The sequence below is a fragment of the Sphaeramia orbicularis genome, chromosome 11 (genome assembly GCF_902148855.1).
Source record: "Sphaeramia orbicularis chromosome 11, fSphaOr1.1, whole genome shotgun sequence".
Taxonomy (NCBI): Eukaryota; Metazoa; Chordata; class Actinopteri; order Kurtiformes; family Apogonidae; genus Sphaeramia; species Sphaeramia orbicularis.
Genome location: NC_043967.1, coordinates 8,441,768 through 8,464,165, shown reverse-complemented (window position 1 = coordinate 8,464,165; position 22,398 = coordinate 8,441,768). Strand labels below are relative to the sequence as shown.

The 22,398-nt window shown below is 38.7% G+C and overlaps 1 protein-coding gene across 5 annotated transcripts in view; it reads right to left on the bottom strand.

Moving 5' to 3' along the window:
• The window catches only part of nup153 (nucleoporin 153), a 44,835-nt gene extending 24,195 nt beyond the window's left edge, over positions 1 to 20,640 (bottom strand). For 2 of the 5 annotated variants that reach the window (XM_030147106.1, XM_030147105.1), the window contains exons 1-15: positions 20,533 to 20,625; positions 15,494 to 15,704; positions 15,103 to 15,378; positions 8,073 to 8,212; positions 7,396 to 7,524; positions 6,266 to 6,382; positions 6,064 to 6,108; positions 3,351 to 3,404; positions 2,053 to 2,193; positions 1,908 to 1,960; positions 1,132 to 1,267; positions 845 to 1,003; positions 642 to 740; positions 469 to 553; positions 287 to 388 (exon numbers count right to left, since the gene is read on the bottom strand). In XM_030147106.1, the coding sequence (XP_030002966.1) occupies positions 287 to 388; positions 469 to 553; positions 642 to 740; positions 845 to 1,003; positions 1,132 to 1,267; positions 1,908 to 1,960; positions 2,053 to 2,193; positions 3,351 to 3,404; positions 6,064 to 6,108; positions 6,266 to 6,382; positions 7,396 to 7,524; positions 8,073 to 8,212; positions 15,103 to 15,378; positions 15,494 to 15,704; positions 20,533 to 20,610 (1,825 nt within the window). In that variant the 5' untranslated portion in view covers positions 20,611 to 20,625. Of the gene's footprint in view, positions 1 to 286; positions 389 to 468; positions 554 to 641; positions 741 to 844; positions 1,004 to 1,131; positions 1,268 to 1,907; positions 1,961 to 2,052; positions 2,194 to 3,350; positions 3,405 to 6,063; positions 6,109 to 6,265; positions 6,383 to 7,395; positions 7,525 to 8,072; positions 8,213 to 15,102; positions 15,379 to 15,493; positions 15,708 to 20,532 lie in introns of all 5 variants that reach the window. The other 3 variants (XM_030147103.1, XM_030147104.1, XM_030147102.1) reach the window with 3 other exon arrangements.
• Positions 20,641 to 22,398: the final 1,758 nt, after the last annotated feature.

Genomic DNA, 22,398 nt, shown 5'->3' with positions numbered 1-22,398 from the left:
TGTGTGAATATTCACTGACATCAGACACCTGATATATTTGACTGACAATGGTACAGGACCAAAGCTTCATCAATGGTGAAACTGAAATCTTTCATCTTAAAATAGCATATCTGTGGTGTCATGAGTTGCAGGGCAATAAAAGAGCCCACAATATGTGATTTTACTAGAAACCCAAATGTTTTAAAGTGTAACATAATGTAGTTACATCTAGTGACTATTTGAGAAGGCTATAGTTACTACCCATTGATGACAGTTGGAAACGCTGCACAGATGGACTATAACTAACCTGGGGCTTTGAGGAGATCCAGCACGCTGCCCTGCTTGAGGGTCTTGGCTGGTTTAAAAGGTCCTTCAAATTCTTCTGTGCTTTTGCTTGAGCCTGGTTTAACTAAAAGAAAAGAAAAATCTAACGTTTGTTGAAGGAGATATTCAAATTTAATTAACATGCCTGATTGTCTGAAAAAATACCTGCTGTTGTTATGGGTGTGCCTGGCTTCCCGTTAGACATGGAGGGTCCTAACTTTGCTACAGGTGCACTAAAAGTAAATCCAGCCTGTAAAATAAATAAAAATAAGTCAATAATCATTAGTTTCTTTTGAATCATCATATTCATAAGTTGTTCCCACATAGTATTTACTCACTGAGGGGGAAAAGGAAGGTGGACTAGCAGCAGTAGCTTTGACAATAGGAGAGGAAAATGTGAAAGGGACAGAGGGGGGTGATGAGACTGCAGCAGGCTCCTGTAAAAGGCAAATGGAACAAAAAGATCCAAGTGAATACTGTATGTAATTCGAAAATCACTACATGTGAATGTGACACTGCAACACCGAGTGTAAACACAAACCTTATTTGTGATGGTTCCCTTTGCAGGAGTGGCATTGGGGGCAGAGCTGACAGAGGTGGATGTGGTAACAGATGGCAGCGGCGTGGAAAAGCTGAAGGTGGGCAATGCAGAAGTGCTGATGGGAAGTGAAATGGATGGCAGGTCTGGTACCTCAGCCACCTAGTGTCAGAACAATAACACATCATTTTGCTCTTATCAGTATGACAGGTATAAAATACTTTGTTTTCATATAATATATAAACAAATGAAATGTCTTACCACTCTTAGATACAGTACAAATTTCTCACCTCTTCATCGGCAGGGCATTTGGATGAGGGCCGTGCAGTGGTCCTCTCCCTCTTCATCTTGCCTCCTCCAGAGTTCCCGCTGCTGGCTGCAGGTGTGCTGGACAGAGGATAGCCTGGGCTGCTCAAACCAATTGTGCTATGAAAATATACAACAGTTATATATTGTTTGTTCTGTATTCATTTAGCAGTGGTGCGTCATCACAGCAAAGACATTGCCATCACAGCAAACATTTGGTGAAACATCAGAATACATTGCTGTTTTGTTTGTGTGTCTCTGGGACACACACAAAGATTAGACATTTGAAAAGGATATTCTTGCAAACTGCAGTTACTGCCTAAACACCACAGTTATTCTAAAAATCATAAAGAAAACAGTGCTAAGGCCATGTTCAGACTGACAGCCATATTCAGATCACATCTAGATTTTTTTTTTTTTTTTTAACTCTGAGGAGGAAAAACTGAAAACAAACAGGAAATGTTATTTTTACATATCACATATAAAGCTCATTTAAATGTCAGATTTAAAAGTGTCTTTTGTGTCACAATTTGCCTGTAGTATAAACATAGTTTACTGATACGATATGAGAGCGTACTCTGCCTTAGATGCTGAAATGATCTGTTGATGATTGATTAATTTGTTTTCTCGGATACTTGTCACTTGAATAGCTGCCTGGAATCATATTATAAACATTAAATCAACAATAACTTTGACATGACTACTGACATGATTTAAGAGAACCAAGTCGTTTTAGTCATTTGAAAAGCTACTTCAGTACCTTAGAGATGGACCTGGGGTTATTTCGAATAGTTGAGGTGATTGTCTTGTTGGCTAAAAGAAATAAAATTTGAACACAATTAAGCTTAGATTGCATTAAATAAATAACTGGATCCAGTGGATAAAATATCAAATGCAGAACTGACTGTGTCTCTTGGGGTCCTGTCTAGGTTTCGGCCCACTCCTCCGGGGGTCAATGTTGGCCTAAAGGACACAGAGCGGTTTCCTGACATGGACGCTGCAGCAGGAACCACCAGCTTCTGCACTGGTGGGTGGTTAGAATCCATCTGAATCATGCAATATGGACAAAATATTAGAAACAGTTGACAATCATGTGATTTTAATACTTGACTCAAAATACTTGGTAACAGTTCCAGATATTTATTTAACATTTATTTAACCAGGTAAGGACCGATCCACATTTTCAATAACGACCTGGACATATAGAGACAAACAACCAATCACGCTCTCATTCACACTTATGGGCAATTTAGATTAACCAATTGACCTATTACTACATGTCTTTGGATGATACAGATATTTGCAGTAGTCTTCCAAAAAAAGCATCACAGGCAACATTTGTATTATTACAGAAACATGTCAACACAATTGTGAGATTCTTTTCATTTGTTTTAATGCATTCAGCAGAGAACTGAACCTGAATGTTTGACTATTCAAATGTTTAACAGGTATATGTCAGTCGTTAACATAACTAACCAAAACCAGGCACTAAAATCAAATCAAATTCCAGTCCTGTCAAAATTGCAAATTTCCAACTTCTGGATGGATCTCCAGAATCCCTAAAATCATTTTGGGTTTTGGTATCATCCGTTTGTTTACCCAAAAGACACAATCAGCTATGAAACCCCCTGTTAGACAGTGGGCTTTCTTGTCTCGGACCTGCAGGCTAAATGCACTATTGTTGGTTTTACAAAGCAGCTGTCGCAGCTGGGAATGCCTGACTGTTATCACAGAGGACAACTCCAGTCTACAACAGAACACAACTGGCATGAACAATGCACTACACTTAACCTGTTCATAAATACATTTCAACAACCACAATATACAGTCTTGCACACTTCTGCTTACAAATAGTTATATTATTATTATTATTGTACACACGCATGTGCGCATGCGCACGCACGCACGCACACACACACACACGCCCACCCACCCACACACACACACACACAGAGCGGTGAACAGCTGCCTCTCAGGCGAGGAGAATCCTGTTAACCGTAAAGGAGGCCAACAAGCAGTGGGACAGGATATGACAGGACGACAAACCCCACAAGTGCTCCTAGGTTAGTACAATAACACTGCTGTTCATATCAGTAAGACTCAGCTCAGCTAAAAACCCTGGACAGATACAAGCTGATGTGCACAAGTCATATGAGGACAGTCATTTTACAAAACAGAAAGTGTCTCATTATTATGTACTTACACGTTTCTTTTTTGCCTGGAAATGCGAAACATCTAGACTTGTGCCATCCATTGACTGTAAAGAGAGTGTTCATATTAGATAATCACACAAAAATCAAAACCTTTAAAGTTTTGTCAGTAATTCAACTTTTTTTTTTTTTCTTTTTTTTTTTTTTTTTGTACAAAGTATTCTTTATTCTGTTTTGTACTGGGCACTAGGGATCGCCTGATATGGATTTTTTAGGGCTGATGCTGTTTTTTTTTCCCCATCAGCCTTAGCCAATGACCGATACGGGCTGCTGAGTTTCTTGAGTCAATATTTGGAGCCGATACTGCTTTTGGTCCCTCAATTTACAAATATTGGCTTGATGTATCGGCCAGCTGATGTATCAGTTGACCATTACTGGGAACCTTTTATTTGTTGACACTGGAAAACTGCAGTCTCGGTTATCTACATTGATGACTGCCACAATACACCAATTTCTATGTAGAGGTTTCATACCAGGGTTCTTACAAGTTAAATTTAAGTCTTTTTGGGTGTATTCAGACCTACTTGTTTGGTCTGTTTAAAATGGACCAGGGTTCATTTTCCCAGGAAGTCCAGACTGTGAATATAAACATGCAATCTCTGATTCGAACCAAACAAGCTGACCGAGACCAACTAGAAGAGGTGGTCCGTTTCCAAACGGATTCTAAGACGGTTCACTTCTGAAGTGAAAATAGCTGGGCTGGAGCCAAAACAAACCAAAGAACCGTGTGCCTTTTTGTGCTTGACGAGCCACCGTAGCTGTGTGACATTGTGGGTAATCAACAAAACTGGAAGTAGCTAAGCCGCATGGGTAGCCATTAGGGATGTAAACAATTAATCGACTAACAATTAATTGTCGCTAAGAATTTACTCGATTAAATTATTAACTGTCAGTTAATTGCCCTTTTCCACCCCTCCACACCTGTCCGAAGGCTGCCGGTTTGTCCGCGCTACGACACCGTGGCTGGGATAGCCGGTCATCGAACCGGATCATGGCGTTGATGAGTTAGAATGTCTGTATGGACATGGTGGAGCCAAGCATAGAGCGACCCGTCTGTTTGTGCACCCCAGACTAAACGCACCTACAAATGTGGGGTCGGTATTGGAGTGTTTTCTCTGGAGGTTGGTCTAGTCCACGGTCAGTGAGACAGAAGTTGAAAACATCCTCCAAGCTCCTGATTCAGGACACAGGTATGTAATCCATTTGCGAAGCTTCAGGAGGTCGAGAAAAGATAAATGAGCGAAAAGCTTCACTTTCACTTCTGCGGGGGCACGGACTGCACCGTGCCCCCATAGTATTAGAAGTGGGACGGAAAGTGACGCATGCACGTGTACGGTTACCAACCAACAAGCACACATCCCCCGGCTGTACTACGTGCGTGCGAGTACCCCCCCGACAAACGCACACACGTGCACCCTCCTATTACACACTTTCACATCAACAGATGAATTCCACAGGAAACCCTGACTGTATCCAATGGTTCAATAAATCAATCATTAAGGAATATGACATGTTTTTTTCATGAAGTATATAAACAATATTTAGCTTTTACTCTTATAGACCATACGGAAAAAGAAATTCAGGTTCTCAGGAAAATCGCCGCTTATCAATTAATTGTTAATCAGTTGATAAGGGCAACCAACTAATGATTAATGAATTAATTGATAATTTGCATCCCTAGTAGCCAGAGCTAATAATAAACAGCCATGAGCCATGGACAGACGTGGAGAAATGAGGAGATTGAAAGTCTCATTGACACTTGGTCCGATGCCCATATTACGCAGTGCATCTTTGATTCACTCTGCCCCCTACTTTTCTGTCCAGTGCCAGTGCAGTTGGTCACATTGAGTGCTTCTGTTTGCAAATTTTGGTCCACTAGTAAAAAGTGCAATGAGAATGTGATTCGACCCAAACGAAAAAATGAAGTCCGCATTCAATCCAAACCAAATAAGTGGACCAAAGGACTTTTCATCTGTGAATACACCATTGAGACCTTTTTAAGACTACTTAGAACAGAATTCTATGTCCATTTCACAGCCTATTTCACAGCCATACTGGCCAAAATTTGTGACACCTAGAATTTAGGAAAATTCATGTAATTGAGAATAATCTTTTCTCCAACCAGGCATTATTAAATTGAATTTCCTCATGCCTAGTTTTCAGGTAACGCCTGTGTCGCCAACGGCTGCATGTGTGTTAGGCTAAATGTTCTGTGATCATTTCTCACCAGGGGCTGCCAAGTTAGTGATAATTGGTTCCTAATTTCAATATAAATTGTCAGGTTGGAACAGGTGGAAGTGAGTAAACTAACGTTACTTTCTTTGCAGCTTGGACATTTCCCAAACATATTTAAACACAATACAGTGAACAAGTTTATGGAAACATATCTAAAAAAACTACCATATTAAATTTGATAACTTTAAAGACTTTTTTAAGGTATTAAAAGCAGATTTGTAAAGTCAAGACCCCACGGGAACCCTGTCATACACTTGCTCTAGACTTCTTCCTTACCTATCTTCAGCTGCAACAATGTGCAAGACTAGTCAGTGTTGATCAATTCCAAGCACATGATCATATGCAAATCTTACATTGAAAACCTTTAATAACAAACTGATTGTCTTTTTAGCTGTTCATTCATACATGTCAAAGTCAGCGTCAAAGGAATCAAATATTAATGATCTAAGAGAATAGAGTACATAAACTTACTGCTGGCAGGGGGGATGAAGCTGCAGCTGGGATCCTCTTGGCATCCTGTAGATTAAGAAACATTAAAATGTCTGCCATAAGACAAATGTCATATAAACATGCTTATTTACAACATGTTAAATATCCACAGTTTCAGTTTAAATTGCAGTTAGTACGATCAGAGGGTGTTTTTCCTACTGCAGAAATGTTTGCGAGGACTCACAGCTAGAGGACTTGACATGCGCTCCAAAGACTGCAGGATGCGTCTGGCTGTAGCACTCGTCACCCCACAGGGTTGAGCACCAGCCGGCTTGGCCTTGATCTGTCTCCTCACCGGAGCCTACAGGTCACACAAACTATTTTAGTCTCAAATTAAATTAATAATTTTCACAATTTGGGACATTCAATTCCCATGACATCAGTGTAAGAATTTAACTCTTAATCCCAAATTAGGGCTGGGCAATATGGAAAAAAATCATATCACAATGATTTTTTAATATCTGATGATATTGATATGTACCACGATATTAATCAAATCACTATTTTTGTCAAGCTTAAATTTTCTGTTGCTCAAAAGTTGTGAAGACATTCAAAGGTTATTTTTGGTTTAAATATGATTTATTTTCTGTCAGAGGTTGAACATGACAGATGTGCTGAAGAACATTATACAACTGTTTCAGAAAAATAAAACGGGTACATAAATTTAAGACTAAAAACTACAAGTCTGACCAGCAGGCAAAAGTTTCCAAGTTTTAAAAGAGAATACAAACAAAACAGACCATCTTCACAAAACAATGCCAGGGTATGCATGAGGACTGCGTTCTGTAACTACCATAACTGGCATAAACAGAAAATGAAACTTAACACGCTCTGACCGTCCGACTCCCAGCTTCTATGCCGCACCCTACTTTTCAGTAACTTGGTCGCCTGAGTTCTCGGTCAAATTATCTCCCAAGGGAACACTCTGTATCTCCTGCTGCAGCCCAAACATTAGTGTGTGCACTGCAGCTGGCTCTTACGCTTGTGCTGTGTGCATCAACCTAACTTGACGTGGTTCTTGCGTGACTGGTTCGGGCTGGCGCTACTTAATTATGATTGGCAGTTCTTCTGTCTGTCAAAACATGAATGAATGAATGAATTCTATCTGAATTGTATCGAGCATGTCTCATATTTCTTTCGAGAAAAAGTTATTTCATGATATATATCATTATATCACCCAGCCCTACCCCAAATATAGCTAGTTAACTTAAAACATATTTCAATATAGAAGTTGTAATGTGCAGGTAAAGATATTTCATTTTTGGATTTACAGAGGCTCACAAGTCACTGGACAGAACCTCCCTATTAGTTCACCTGGTATGGTGTTCCGGGACGAGAACGAGTGCTTCTGACTGCCGCTGCCCCACCATATGTGGTCTTCCCAGGATAGAAAGGAGAGTCTCCAAGCTGGCTTGAGTTTAGCATTGTGCTGTTTAATGTTGACTAGACGAAAAAGATTGATTTAAATATTAGGTCTATTTCATGATACTGTAAGACCAGTTTGTACTTGTTGGTGTAATATAGCTCCACAGTGAACTGAATAACTAATGGATTTAGAAAATTAAGCAAACTCAAGACTTTTTTTAAATCTGATGTTTAAATTCATACAAAATATTTTTCATGTTTCGGTGTTATGGTCACACAAAGCTCTAACTAACAATTCAAGATGAATGTGAGCAGAGTGATCACAATACATCTCCAAAACGATGAATAAAATGAATGAAAAGCTGATATTTTATATTACATGCACACAAAACAAATAACAGCATACAAATGCAAGTCTGTGTTATCCATGACTTCGCTGGTCACAAAAGCGAAATTCCACAGGAAGATTTTATATATTTAAGTGAGTCAGTACTGCAATGGCAGTCAAACACAGACACCATAATGCTGAACATTATGACAAAAATCTGTTCTGTCATCAAGTATGAATTAATATTTTGTGACACCCTGATATTCCAGTCTCAACGGACAGTCTCACAGATACTCACATTGGAGGAGGTTCCAAAGACAGAAAGGTTGAAGGCAGGTTTTTTCAGACTAGAATGGGTATGATGGGGCCCAGAGCTTGTTCTGTCAGTCTCGGGGGACCAAAGCTGGGGAAGTGACGCCGTTTTAGAAGTGGGGACATCTGAAAATCAAGAGAAACTATGAGTACAATGGTGTGAAAGCACATGTGCACAAACATATCCAAGTACCCCTGTATGAATATCTCAGAGAAATGCATCGTCTAAACTAGAGATGTCATGAGGACACCATTCCATATTATGAAGGAAAAAAAAAACAAAACAAAAAAAACATCGACACTCATTTTTTTATGAAATGGAAAAACCGATGCCTCCGTAAGAATCGGTACCATCGGTAGGCTACTACTCTTCCGGAATTGATGGGGCAGTATGCGCTGAAAGTACACATGCAACAGGTACAGCAACTTGTGAAAGAATGGCAACAGCTGCAGCAAATGCTCCACCTCGTCCATGCGCGTGCATTTCAGTCGGTGTGTGAGTGTGTGTTTGTGTGGGGGGTGCACGCACATGTGTTTCAGTCGATAACTGCCCGCATGCATCAGTTTCCATCCTACTTATAATACTATGGGGGTACACGGCGGTGCAGTTCGTGCCGTGTCTGTGCAGTCCAAGAAAGTGAAACTTTATGCTCATTTATCTTTTCCTACCTCCTGAAGCTTTGCAAACTTTCATTTGAGGAGGCAGGATGTTTGTCCTGGCCTATTATATATTATACATGTATAATAAGTCTAATGCAACAGTGATGATTTTTTTTTTGTATGAAATATTTAGTGTGGCAGCAAGGATTTTGCCGTGGCACTGTGCCACAGCAAAACCTTACCACCGGAAATGCTGACCTGTAAATAATGACTGCAAATGTTTTTCTTGGTTTAATGTGGAAAAAAAACCTATATATTATGCCTATAAATAACTTTAAAAAAAACAACATTAAATTATGAAAATGTTTACATTAGCAAACTATCCTTTAACAATAAAATGTGAATAACCTGAACAAATATGAACTGACAAAAGGACACAGCAGCTTTTATGACACTGCTACAGCTAGAAAAATATAATAATTCCAAACAGCCTGTTTCACTAAAATATTTTCTCCAGGTTTATGGTCGCTTGCACAGAGTACTACGGTATTTACATTGTGTGTGATCAAGTATCTCAAGGAAGAGCTCAGTGTCCTCTTTTTTGGAAATCAAAATATGGTCACCCTACTCAATACAGATACTCAGGACAAACTCATGCAAGTTAAAATGGGACCCTAACAAGTGAGCCTCAACTTTAAAAAGACACTTGATATGTGGAAAAGCCAAAAGGAGAGGAGGCTTTATGAAGTGAATGAAATTCAACAGTAAATCTAGTGACTGACCTCCAGAGAACCTGGACCATATATCACTGTAGTAATTTGTCTATCACTCACCAGGAGTGCCACCACTGACCAGTCTGGATCATATCACCCTGACATGTTTTAAAATCGTCATTCTTTCAGAATATTTACATTTGTTCATTGAACAATTCAGGAAATATGGTTGTGTTTCACTTTCTGTTTATGTGTGCCAATGGAGTATATGTGTGACATTGTGAATGATTTGATCTGGAAAATGAAGATGATGAAACAAACGACGTACTTTTTAAAATTAAAGTTTTGGTACAGGACTCAATCGTATAGCAGTGGGACTCAACAAAAAACCAGAAGGACTCAGTCTTTTTTGATGAACTGAGTTCCAGGACCCAGTTAACCCAATTTGTAGATTAAACATTGGGCTCGACATTGGCACCAGTCTGATGGCCCGATGCAGATTTTACAGCCTGGCCCATTCAGGCCACTGCTGATCTGAAATGATGACAACAAAAAACTACACCAGTGGGTCCGGGTTAGGACCCAGAACCCTTCCCATTCGGACCCGGACCTACAGCTGGTGGTGGAGCACTTCTATTTTAACCAGTGCAGCTTATGGTAGACTGGATGAGGGAATACACAGACCAATTGCATGCATGCATGTAGAGCCATCCCACGTGATACCACTCAGCCAATCACGTGTGTGCATTCAAAGCAGTAAACAGTGTGACTGACAGTAGGGCTGAAAGATATATCGTTATCATATCTATATCAAGATATTAACATTCAAGATATTAATAATTAAAAAGCAACGATATATCGATCCCACTGCTGCCATAGAAGCTGAGCTGAGCGCCTACATGCAGTCCTCCACAACTGACGACGAAGAGGACCCCCTTCTGTGGTGGAGAGCTCACAAAGTCAACTTTCCCTGGCTTAGCAACATGGCAAGAAAATACTTGTGCATGCAGGCCACCAGCTCTCCCTCAGAGAGAATCTTCAGTGCATCAGGCAACATTGTGAGTTGTGAGAGGTCCTGTCTGAAGCCAGACATGGTTAACAAGCCAGTGTTCCTGGCAAAGAATCTGTAGAAGTTGTGCTGTAACTACCTCCGTTCTGTGAGTAGCAAATGCATTTTCTGCAAACAGTTATGTTGTCTTTAGAAGAATATAATATGTTGCACTTCAATGCACTTTCAGTGTTTCACCTTCCACCAGCTGCTGCATATATTTTTTATTTATTGGTAAAGCAGAGCTGCAGTAAAATGTTTGATTTGTAATTTATTTATTCACACTTTATGTTAATGTTGATGACTGGCAGTGAGTTCTTATAAATAAAACTGCACTTTCCATATTCTTTTGTATTATGTTTGTATTTTTCTGAAAAATGCTTGGTTTTCACCGAACCCGTAGTCATATCGTATTGATAGAGATATCTGGCATGAATATCAATGTATGAAATTTTGTCCATATGGTTCAGCCCTAACTGACAGTGCATACAGATGAGAGACTTAGAGGCAATAGCAATATTCATTCATATGCAAATACTTAAAGTATTTCTTGTTTAAGTTTACGGGTTCTTATGATTCTTTTTTTTAACCATGGTATCGACTTAGGTATCAAGAATCATGATTTTAGTGGTATCAGTATCGATTCCTGACTTTTTGGTATCATGACATCCCTAATCTAAACTAGCATCTAGTTTGCATTACAAAAATAATGGACTGATCATGACAAAACCAGCACCATGTTCAACATGTGCTATTCTGTAATTACACTTGCTTATTTATGTGGTGCAACATGAAAAGAAAGGTTGTTGTTGGAGGGAGGGTTTCCTTTAGTCATGAATAAAGCAGTTGTTTATGTGCACTGTAGTAAAGACAGACCATCTGTTTGGCCCATTAATCTATGCCAGCAGGACACTATACACACTAATAGTATCAGCATAACTTGAATCGCATTGTGGCCAAACGCTAATATTAAGCTTCTCCACTAGGACTGTTTGGCTTTGAAGGAAACAAACTGCTCAAAAAAACCAACCAAAAATTCAAGTGCTGGGAAGCAATGTACAATTTCAGTATCCCCTTTGCAGACAGGACATTCAAGCCCTGTATGTCCGTTTTGAGAAACATGATTATGCTAGCTGGATTATTCAGACAGAAAAAATATAATACTGCCACATGTAAACGTCCTGTCCTGTATTCTCACTGCATGAACAGCTGTACAGATGCAGTGCCAACACAGGTAATAGGAGTTAAATGTCTGGAGTAAAAAAAGTAACTTGATGTTTTTCCATTGGGTTTAAAGACTGAATACACTTGGCAGTGTACAGTGGAAAGGGCAAAAAAACCCAAAAACAAACCATGACACAGTGGTCCCATATACACACAAGTGCTTGCAAAAACAACATGTAGCAATCAATAACTTGGATATGATCATTATCATGAATACTGGGATGTGAACAACATGATTTCTCTGTTCCATGTAAACACTATTATTTTGAATATCTATAATTCTGGGTAAGCCTCCTAACAGGAATGCTGGTGAGCATGTGAACAATGTACACTCAAGTGTATTCAAGTTAACAGTAGAGATCGACCGATTATCAGCCAGGCCGATTATTGGCACCGATATTTGGAAATTTGACATATATCGGTATCGGCCTTTTTTTAATCCAACGGGCCGATATTAAGAAATCAATTTAAAACTGGGTTATTTCGTCTTAGATCAGGGATTAAAGCAAAAATTTTTCATCTGACTGAAAATTTTCTTCTGGTCAAAATCATTGGCCACTATTAAAAATGATGCAATACAATACGACTATAGCGTACAAGTTTATATAGTCAAATTTGCCAATACTGTAAAACACACTGAATGGGAGAGTGTACAGGTGTAGAAGATTAGTAACATGGATAGAAAAAATGTCATGAGTGGTATTGGTGGGGGGTCTGGGGGTCCACCCCCAGAAAATTTTTAAAGCTTCAGGTCAATTTTGGTGCTCTCTGGTTAATTTTAAAGGGTATGAAAACCTTTGAAGCAAGTGAAAATAATAACTAGAAGAAAACCTTACTGCAAAAAATGAGTGAGGCTGCTTCATTTCTTTGCACCATGATCTAATTGGAGTTCCATCATCTCCCTTCTCATCAAGCCATGCCCACCTCCATCTATTTTTCACGCATCTCTCAATAGTTACCACTTCAGCACCTTCCTCTACAGACGTGTCCATGATGTCGTATATGCTAGCCAAATAATCTGTACGTTGTCAAACCTGAGTCCACAACCCCCCCCCCGCCAATATCATGTTCTCTTTTGATTGGAAGAAATTATATCAACTGAAGCAGAAATTATATTCCGTCACAGATACTCTCTGAGGGTATTTAAAATACAGTGGCTTTGCAAATACCAAGGGTGTTACTCATTCATTCAATTTTATCTTCGTACTGTACCACACAGATAGAAATAAGATTCAAAACGGGTCAAAATAAAGCACTTATGCAGTTGGGCGCGTAACCGCATAAAGCCGCAGCGCGCACAGCCGCACGCACAGGAAGGGCACATACACACAAACACACACACTAGTCATATACCGGCAAGAGGAGATAAGCTATGAACCCAAACATGAAGGTACCTGTAGATCAGTTCTGTCTTCTTCCCTTTTCGCTGTGGTTCTTTCATAATGAAAGCTACTTGTTCGCACTAAACTAAAGTTAGTCTGGAGGCTGAACTTGTCCATGTGTTTCTGAGGCACATAATGAGCAGCGTTTCCTTCCAAAGATAAATAGTCATCAATCTGTCCTCCCGACATAAAAATAAAGAAGTCATCTTATTATCATCACTGTTAAACCTATCAGCCCCCTGAGCGTGGCGTGCCTGTGTTAAACACCTGCAGACCCAGGACAGCAGACCCAGGACAGGATCGCGGTGCCGACTGGACTCCGTGAAACACGTGGGGAAGTTACTTCAATATGACTTTTTCCCCCCTCAATTTTTCCATTTGACGGAAATCCGTCGTGGTGACGGAGAACTTTAATCCCTGGCTTAGATGCAGCCGCGCCTCTCTCTCTCCTGCACTATCCACCCCACGCCCTCTGATTGGTTGACGTGGAAGCTGTCCTCACACACACAGACTGGGACTGACTTGGGATGAGACTGCATTCTACATACATTTTCTCCATTACTAATACATAGAGCGTTTAGAGCCAGACTGATGAACTAATGTAAAAGCTCATCAGACTCCACCTTAGCGTGCTTCCCTAAAACAAGTGAACTGAGTTTTTTACGCGCTCTCTCTTAATCCCACACACATGCTTTTCTATCACAGACTGTTTCCATCTCCATATTATCAGCAGTCTAATTCACACACATGTCGGGAGGTAATCTGTGTTAGCAGAGCTGCCGCTAATGTTTACTCTGCACTGACGTTCTTCTGAAACATTAGTAGTAGTTGTGAGATGTAGAGCACAGGGATGTTTAGTACAGTTTCAGAAGAGTTTTGTGCGTTTACCTTTGACATGTGTTTTCTCTCCAGAGCTTCTCACACGAGAAAACTTCGCCTCTCTGCAGTGTGTACCCTTCCGTGTCGAAATCCGACGCGGAAGGGGTACCCTCTGCGTCAAATAGTGCCACTACAGGGCTCTGACCATATGCGTCGATTTCGGACTATTTCGGATGAGGCTGTGTTGGTATGTAAAGTAATAGTGTGTGTTTGCGTTAAAGTCACATGAAGAACTCTACAACTCACAACTACTAATGTTGCTGTGAGCTTTCTAGTCCTATGATCTGAAAATTAAAGTGAAGATGACAGAGAGTCAAATTCAGAAGTGATTTATCTGAACATGGTGGAATATTTTAAATCCTGTGTGTGCTCATTAAAGCCCTAAAGGCTGTTTGTGTTCTGTCAGGAGTTTCACTGAACTCATAGCCACTATTATACTTTTTATATAGCTTTTGTCATATTAATCATTAATAATGTAGCAACATAGTTTTGAATGACAGGGTCCCTGCTATCACATGGTAAAATATAAAATTTAATAATGAAATCAACTAAAGGCTTCCCAAATGCTGTAATAAATTAAGTATGATGAGTTGAGCATATGTCAGCATGTGGCCCAAGAGTTTACAAGAGTCTCCCTGTATTTTTGTTGTGTTTGAACTTAAAACAAAGATAAGTCATTATAGTTATATTTCAATTTTACTTTATTTACTGTGGAAAAGTTTAAGGGAGCTATTTATTTAAGCTTTTATTCAACTTTATAAGAGATGCTTCTGAGTCTAGGAAATCCATGCACTTCTGGAGCTATTATTTTCTATTTGTTTGATTAAATAAACATGTTTTAGGCATTTAAACGAAGTTTAGTGTTTGCGTTATTCAAAATTTTTCACACCGATTTTTACACTTTTACTGCAAATGAATATCGGCTCCAAATATCGGTTATCGGCCTCCTCTAGCTACTAATAATCGGTATCGGTATCGGCCCTGAAAAACCCATTATCAGTCGATCTCTAGTTAACAGTAAACATAATGTCGATTAATATCCACAGATTGAAAACTTTTAATTCACTAAGACTTGGATATTTCCGGTATAATGACATGATACCTGAAGAGATACCCGAAAACTTAACAATATGCAACATCAGCACTTGTTTTCTGGAGCTTCCTCTGTACCTTTATCAGATGCTCGGGATGAAAAGCCGCTAGTTGTTGAAATATTATCATCTTCATGCTGTGAAAGGTTGTCCTTGATTTCTTTGACCAAGGAGAAGCCAGTGGAAAAGGGTCCAGGGGCAGAGGAGGTGGAGGGCTGGGAAAAGAGGCTGCTGGACACCCCCAGAGTTGGAGACGAGGCCTCCAGTGGGGGGAAGTGAAGATGAGAGCGGCTCAGAGGGGGTCGTGAAAGCACATTCTCCTGAAAGTTTAGAGATGCCCGGCTCGTTGAGGGCTCTGTGAGTGAGGGAAAATTATAGATGAGCACAGTAGTTCAGGTATGATACATCTGCCCTCATACCAGAAGATTACATTTCAAAACACTTGAAATTGACTAGTTTGGGTCACTCACCTGTGTTACTGGTGCTCGGCTCAGGGGAGTCACGTCCATCGAGGGGTGGGGCTCCCTCTTCACTGCCATTTGGAGGAGGCTGGAAATTCTGGTCTGTTCCATCTACAGTCCCTTCTCCTTCAGGAGCATCTCCATTCTTGAAATATTTCTGTAGCCAGGATGGAACGATGCTCTTTACTGTGTCTGCCACTCGACTGATTAGGCCTGACTGCTGCTGAAAAAAAAAAAAAAACACGAGGAGAGAAAAAAGTGAATCAAGAATTTGAAGGAAAACAGCATCAAACGAGGTTTCTGATCTTGTCAACATAAAATACTGTTGATAAGTATTAACACAAAACAACATGCACAGACAGCTGCTTATTGGCAGAATATTGTCAAAATGTATTTTCAGCAATTAATACTTGCTAATAAAACTCCTGAACTTTATGGTAATGATGTTCAATGAAATTAATTTTTGCAGTACTGAGATTTTCAAATATAGAAAGTGTACATTGCACAATTGTATCCTTTCTATTTAGTTGCTCAGATCTAGTTGAAATTTGGAAGCCATTTCTCCTCCCTGGTGAAAAGCAAAACACAAACTCAGTATGACAGAAACTGGGTCAGACGGTGTGTATGCCTTTAAGACACACTGAGAAACAGTCGCTGTTGGTCTGCACTGGGATAAGGTCTAATACATGGCAAAACTCCAGTTGATAGTAAAGATTGTTGTCTTCTACACAACACAAATAAATTATGGCATGGGGATATATACTTCACTTTTTTTTTTTAAATTTAACAAAAAAAAAAACAAAACACTTCTATATATCTCTCAGCCTCATACAAGTGTGGAACATCATATTTAGCAAATGTTCATAACCTCAGAAAACTGTAAATTAACTGCATAAACACGATCAACAGAATGTCAATACATTACCAAGTTTTTAGTTATTACCAAAATTTTTATCTTAGTGTTAACTTCCAATACATACTCAACTAAAACTAAAAGCAATGTCTTTCTGTCCAATGTTATATTGAAGTAAATTTTGTAGAAAGTGGAAATGGTTCGTAGCTTGCGCATCATTGTAAATGTGCCTGTTTTAAGTTAAAATTTCTGGTAGAACTCATATGGGCCTCCAGCATACTACTTATCTATAAAATACACCTTTTCAGCTACGCTGCACTTTAACCTATGTGTAAACACACTAATCATTAACTCTTCAAGAGATGGTGGAGCAACCAGCACAATTCTGGTTTACACAGTGCCACCAGCCATCTGTAACTTTAGGACTGTTTGTTTGTGGCAACAGTTAAAAAAAATGTTGTGGATGGTTGATACACAATGTAATTAAAACTGGAACACAGACTGAGAGAACATACCAAAAACTGAGCAGATCACAGGATCCCCACACATATTAGGGGTGCACGATTTTGGCCAAAAATAAAATCCAGATTTTTTCTTCTAAAACCTCAATTTTCAAGTAAAACAACAAAAGACAACAGAAGTCAGCATATCATATTCGTGAACAGCCCACAATGCAAGGCACTGCTCCCTACTTCAAATCTGTGATGGTATCACGTGATGGGCCTACTGAAGTGATAGCAATGTAAGTCAGTAACAGGTATCAGTCATGTGTGCGTGCATGCGTGGACCACATAATGAGTGATCCCTGTGCGGTTATATTTAAATTGGGGGATCCGTGTGTGGAAGAGACTAAACCAGGACACGCTGGAGAGATTATATCCCCGGAGCTGGTGGATGTGGCTGGGGACAGGGCTGTCTGGGCTACTCTGCTGAGGCTGCTGCCCCCGCAACCCGGACCTGAATCGGAAGAAGATGGTATGGTATGGATCCCTGCGGGACAACATAAGACAAATGTTCCCCATGCAGTTATATTTGAATTGGGGGCTCCGTGCTTGAAACCACTGCTTACATTGGCAACACTACTGCGGGCCCATAACAGATATAATGTCTATGGTCATTACACGGACTTCTGTGAAAGACTGCTGTCACAGATAGGAGGAGGAGCCTACAGTTTTTCCAAGGTCCATTTTCTGTGTGTATTCATAACATTTAAGTACATGAACAGAAGTGGTCTTCAATTTTAGTCTGAAAGTTAACAGCAACCTTTTACTGTCTGTAATTATTTCATGTTCACTTAAAAAAACAAAACAAAAAAATCTGGAAAAAATTAGGCAAGTTTCCAAATTATTTTAATGGTATAGGTCAAAAATTGACCAAGAAGTTATTGTATAAATCTGGCAAATTTGTTCTCTTGTTTTGTGAATTCATTTAAAGACAAAATTCATATTATAAAGGGCTGAAAAAAGTGGCCAACATGAAGAACATTTGGCCAACATGAAGAACATTTTTAAAATGTACAGTCTATTATTGGATCAGGATAAAGGGGAAAAACTCAACCTAAAATTAACTTCACTGCTTGAGAAGCAATGTAATGCCATTCTTTCAATGACAATTTTGACTTTAAATCTAATGGTGGTCTGAATTTCATGTATTCTTTAACAGGGTTCCTACAGCTTTCTGCAAGTTAAATTTAAGACTTTTTAAGACTACTTAGAACATAATTTAATGCCCATTTCACGGCCATACTGGCAAAAATTTGTGACTCCTAGAATTTAGGAAAATGTATTTATTTACTCCAACGCCTTGATTCCCTCTGTTCTGAGTCATTTCTGATCGAGGGCTGAAAAGTTAGTGATAGTTGTTTCCTACTTTCAGTATATAAATTGTTGGGTTGGAATGGGTGGAACTGAGTAGATTATTGTTACTTTCCTTGCATCTTGGACATTTCCCAGACACATTTATTTATTTAACCTTTATTTAAACAGGTGAGTTAGTTGAGAACTGATTCTCATTTCCAATAACGACCTGGCCACATTTAAACACAATACAGCCAGCAAGTTTATGGCAACATAACTTAAGACCTACCTTAAAAAATGCAATGCCTTTTAAAGACTTTTTAAGGTATTAAATGCAGATTTGTAAATTCAATATTTTTTTAAAGACTTTTTAAGACCCCGCAGGAACCCTGCTTTAAGATGCTCAGCGGCCTATTTTCTCCTCAGATCTACACCAACATCACAGATGACCTATTTTGACCTCAAAATAACTAATCTCACCAAAAGATATGGCACTTACTTCCCTAGAAATTAGATTGTGACTTTTAGTGACTTTACTTAATTCCATAGCTTTTAAAGCTTTTTAAAATATACAACCATGGGAATCCTGACATCAACCAAAACTCAGTGTGTATGTTTTTACTCGGTGATCAGATCAGGTGGAGAGATTAATGCTAAAATGTCTGACTTGTGGTTATAACTTGCAAGCAATCACACAAATCAGACATCTACTGTGTGCTCAACACATCATGCTCCTTATTTATTAGAGTTATGCCAACTAAGTTTACCAATTAATTTTGTATGAAAAAAGCAAACAAGATTTGGATAATTGTGGCTTCCAGTTCACTCTAGCCAAAACACCTTTGTTTCAAGTTACATCTAGTCAACTATGTGACAGCTACAAGATGTAATCATGACAAACCTAACAAATGACTTTGCATTTATACATATATAAGTTCATGTTTGTACTGGTTAGCTGTAGAATAAATTGCAATGTTCAGTGTTGCAATGGTTTATTACACCATTGCAACAAACCAGTGCTAGAAAGTATTGTTTAATTCAGTCCACATCTACTGATCAAAGGTATAGGGATAGTGATGAAGTGAGATGTGTCTAAATTTAACTCACTCACACAATAGCTATATCCAACCACCAGAGTGTGAAAGGAAAATTACTTGAATATGCCTCACACTATTCATTCTGAACCAAAATAAAAACAGTTTACGACACTTAAGTCACACTCACATGGTATTATACACTCTAAACCAAAACAGTTTACAACACAATATGAAGTAACATGTAACTTCAGGCTGAACTAAACTGGATGATTTTGTAAATGTTTATAATAATTTGTCAAATAAGTAATATAAATGCGGAAAACTGGAGCCAAGACAACGGCTTCCTTTCCGAGTTTCATGGTAAGTTTTCCTGAAGAAACAGCGTGGAGTGTTCTCCACTGATAACATAGCGGTTGATAACCAACACTTTATGCCCCACAAATTCACAACTTGTAAAAAAGACCGTTCTTGTCATTTTAATAAAAAGGGTATTCACTTCGGCCACCGTCCAATCAGAGGCCAAACCGGTAAATGTAATATAACAAAGCATTAAAGTTATGTAGAACTAAAATATTCTCCGCGGCTGGAAAACGTAGTTAAGTGGATTTACCAAAAATCAGTGAACGCATTATCTTTTGTTTACATTGGAGAAGCATTTCAAAAGCAAGCATTCAGTTGATATTCAAGCAACTAAAGCCCTCTCTGGCAACCATGTGGGTTTCCAGTCATCCAATGATTCCTGCGCAATCTAACTGGCTGAGATTTGGCTATCATTAGCTAGCAAGACATTCAAAACATTTACTGACACCCCAGAAACGTAATAGTAAAAAATATTTGCATGATCAGTGGCTACACATAGCTGTGGACAGTTATGAATAAGAATCACACAGTCATGTCACTTGCACAAGCGACATTATAAAGTCTCCAAACTTAAGCGAAGACAACAATGCGCTGCTCACTGCTGTTAGCGTGCTAACTAGCATTAGCTACACAGCTAATATTTAGAATTCTACTTCCTTGCTTTCCGCTAACTTTGCTAGCTGCCAAGAATTACCTTATTGTGAGCCCCAAATCGGACAGGCGTAACTTCACTTAACCAAGCACTAGTTTATTACAGTGAACAACTGTATGTACCACGACACGAACTGTCAAGTCCGTCTAGTTTTTCTATCCAACAAACCAGCTTGCTACCTCGGTAGCATTTTCTGAACCTGCTAACAGCGCGTGGAGGCCACGAGCGCTAACGGTAGGCCATGAAATGTCTCTAACAAAACAATAACAACGTCATATATATTGTGGCACCGCAGTCACCGCAATGTCCTCGCCCGTGGCTTTTCTCACGAAAAATTTCACTTGATTTACCTGTTTACTCTTGGCGTAAGGTTTAGAGGCGATATGATATCTCCTGCTTCTGATTTTCCCTCCACCCGTGGCCGCCATGGCTCTTTCGTCTGTCTATCGGTGTTTCGGCGCCGGATAGCTGTCATCCTGCACAGTAGCTCGTCACAAAGGAACTATGGGAAATGTAGTGGCAGTTCATCGGAAAAACAATGGATTAGCTTTGACAATACTAAACACATTACTGATGTTATGAATGATGTTTATCCCTCTAAAATGACTCATTTTGTGAATATTTCCTCATGTAGTAGCTTTACTGAACTTTGTTATGTAATCTTTCTTGTATCAGACAAAACAGAATGTTGCAACCATTAACCATTTTTTTCCCTCGAATTAATTTAATTTTAAAAAGTAGAGCTGAAAGGGTTTCATATTTTTAAAAAGTTGTACTGTAAAATATTTTCCCAAATACTTTGTATCTTATGTACTTTGCTACATAAGATAAACTACATTTCCCTTTTCCCCTATATGTGCATAACAAACATTTCCACTTAAAACGTTTATTTTTTTGCACTTCCTCTGTCATATACTGTGAGATATTTAGATCTGATTATTTGAGTTTATGTTTTGTCACTTGTTTTGGAGATTTTCAATGAAAAGGTCTTAAAAAGAAAACATGAGACTATATACTTTGTGTTGGCTTTTTGTCCACTTCACAACACAATGAGCAGGTAATTTTTTTTAATAAAAGAATAAAATGCAAAAATCAAACAGATAGCTCAAATAGCTACAGAAGCACATTCAAATGAAATGCAACACAAAAGGAGAACATAAAATGAAAATACACTCATTTATCTTTATCTTATCTTTTGTGTTATATATTTAGAAAAAGGCATCACAGTGAAAATTAATTTGAATTAGGTGCATTACAAAAGTCTGTCAGTCTGCCCCAGGGCAGCTGTGGCTACGAATGTAGTTTACCACCACCAGAGTGTGAATGTGAGAGCAAATGAATAATGGGTCAATAATGTAAAGTGCTTTGGGTGTCTAGACAAGCGCTATATAAATCCAATCCATTATTATTATTATTATTATTATTATTATTATTATTATTATTATTATTATTATTAATATTAATAAAAGTAAAAATATTTTCACTGAGCCACACGTCTCAAGGCCAGGAAAGACAATAAATCTCAAGAATTGACATAAAAATTATTTTTAAAAAGTGTATAAAAGCAAGCAAATACATAAAATGTTCACATATCTTTAACACTCTTTCGTGCATTATGATCTGACAAAGATGATGAAGTGACACTGGCAAGTGTCATTTTACAATCAAAAGGCATTTGTAGTACATGAGCAAAAACAATGTAAAATTGTAGAATACACTTGGACATTAAATATTAAACTGTTCTGCATTCTTCAAAAATAGTTAAGACAGTAAAATAGCTTACGGAACAACTGATTACTGCACTGATTAATTTGGAAAAGACTCAAGTGAAGAGCTTGTAAGAATAATCACTTTACTTCAGTGATTATCATGTGCAATCGATTCACCACGGTGCTCTTGTGTTAATTGACACGGTATATAGACACAAACAGACACAACCACAAATTATAAAAAATATTGCAAATCTTTACAGTTGCAGTTGAAAAAGAAAACAGTTACAGGTGACAAGTTAGCTGTTCATCCAGTGATATGAAACTATCTTTTCTGATGATTGGATTTTCTTGAACTGCATATCATGCACATATAGGAGTGCTGCAATGAATTCTAGATGAGTGTGGAATGGCATCAGCTTGAGCTGTTGTTACATAAATAAAATTACTCCGACAATATAAAAAACCTCTACCATTCTCAGAAATAATGATCAAATTATAACGCTA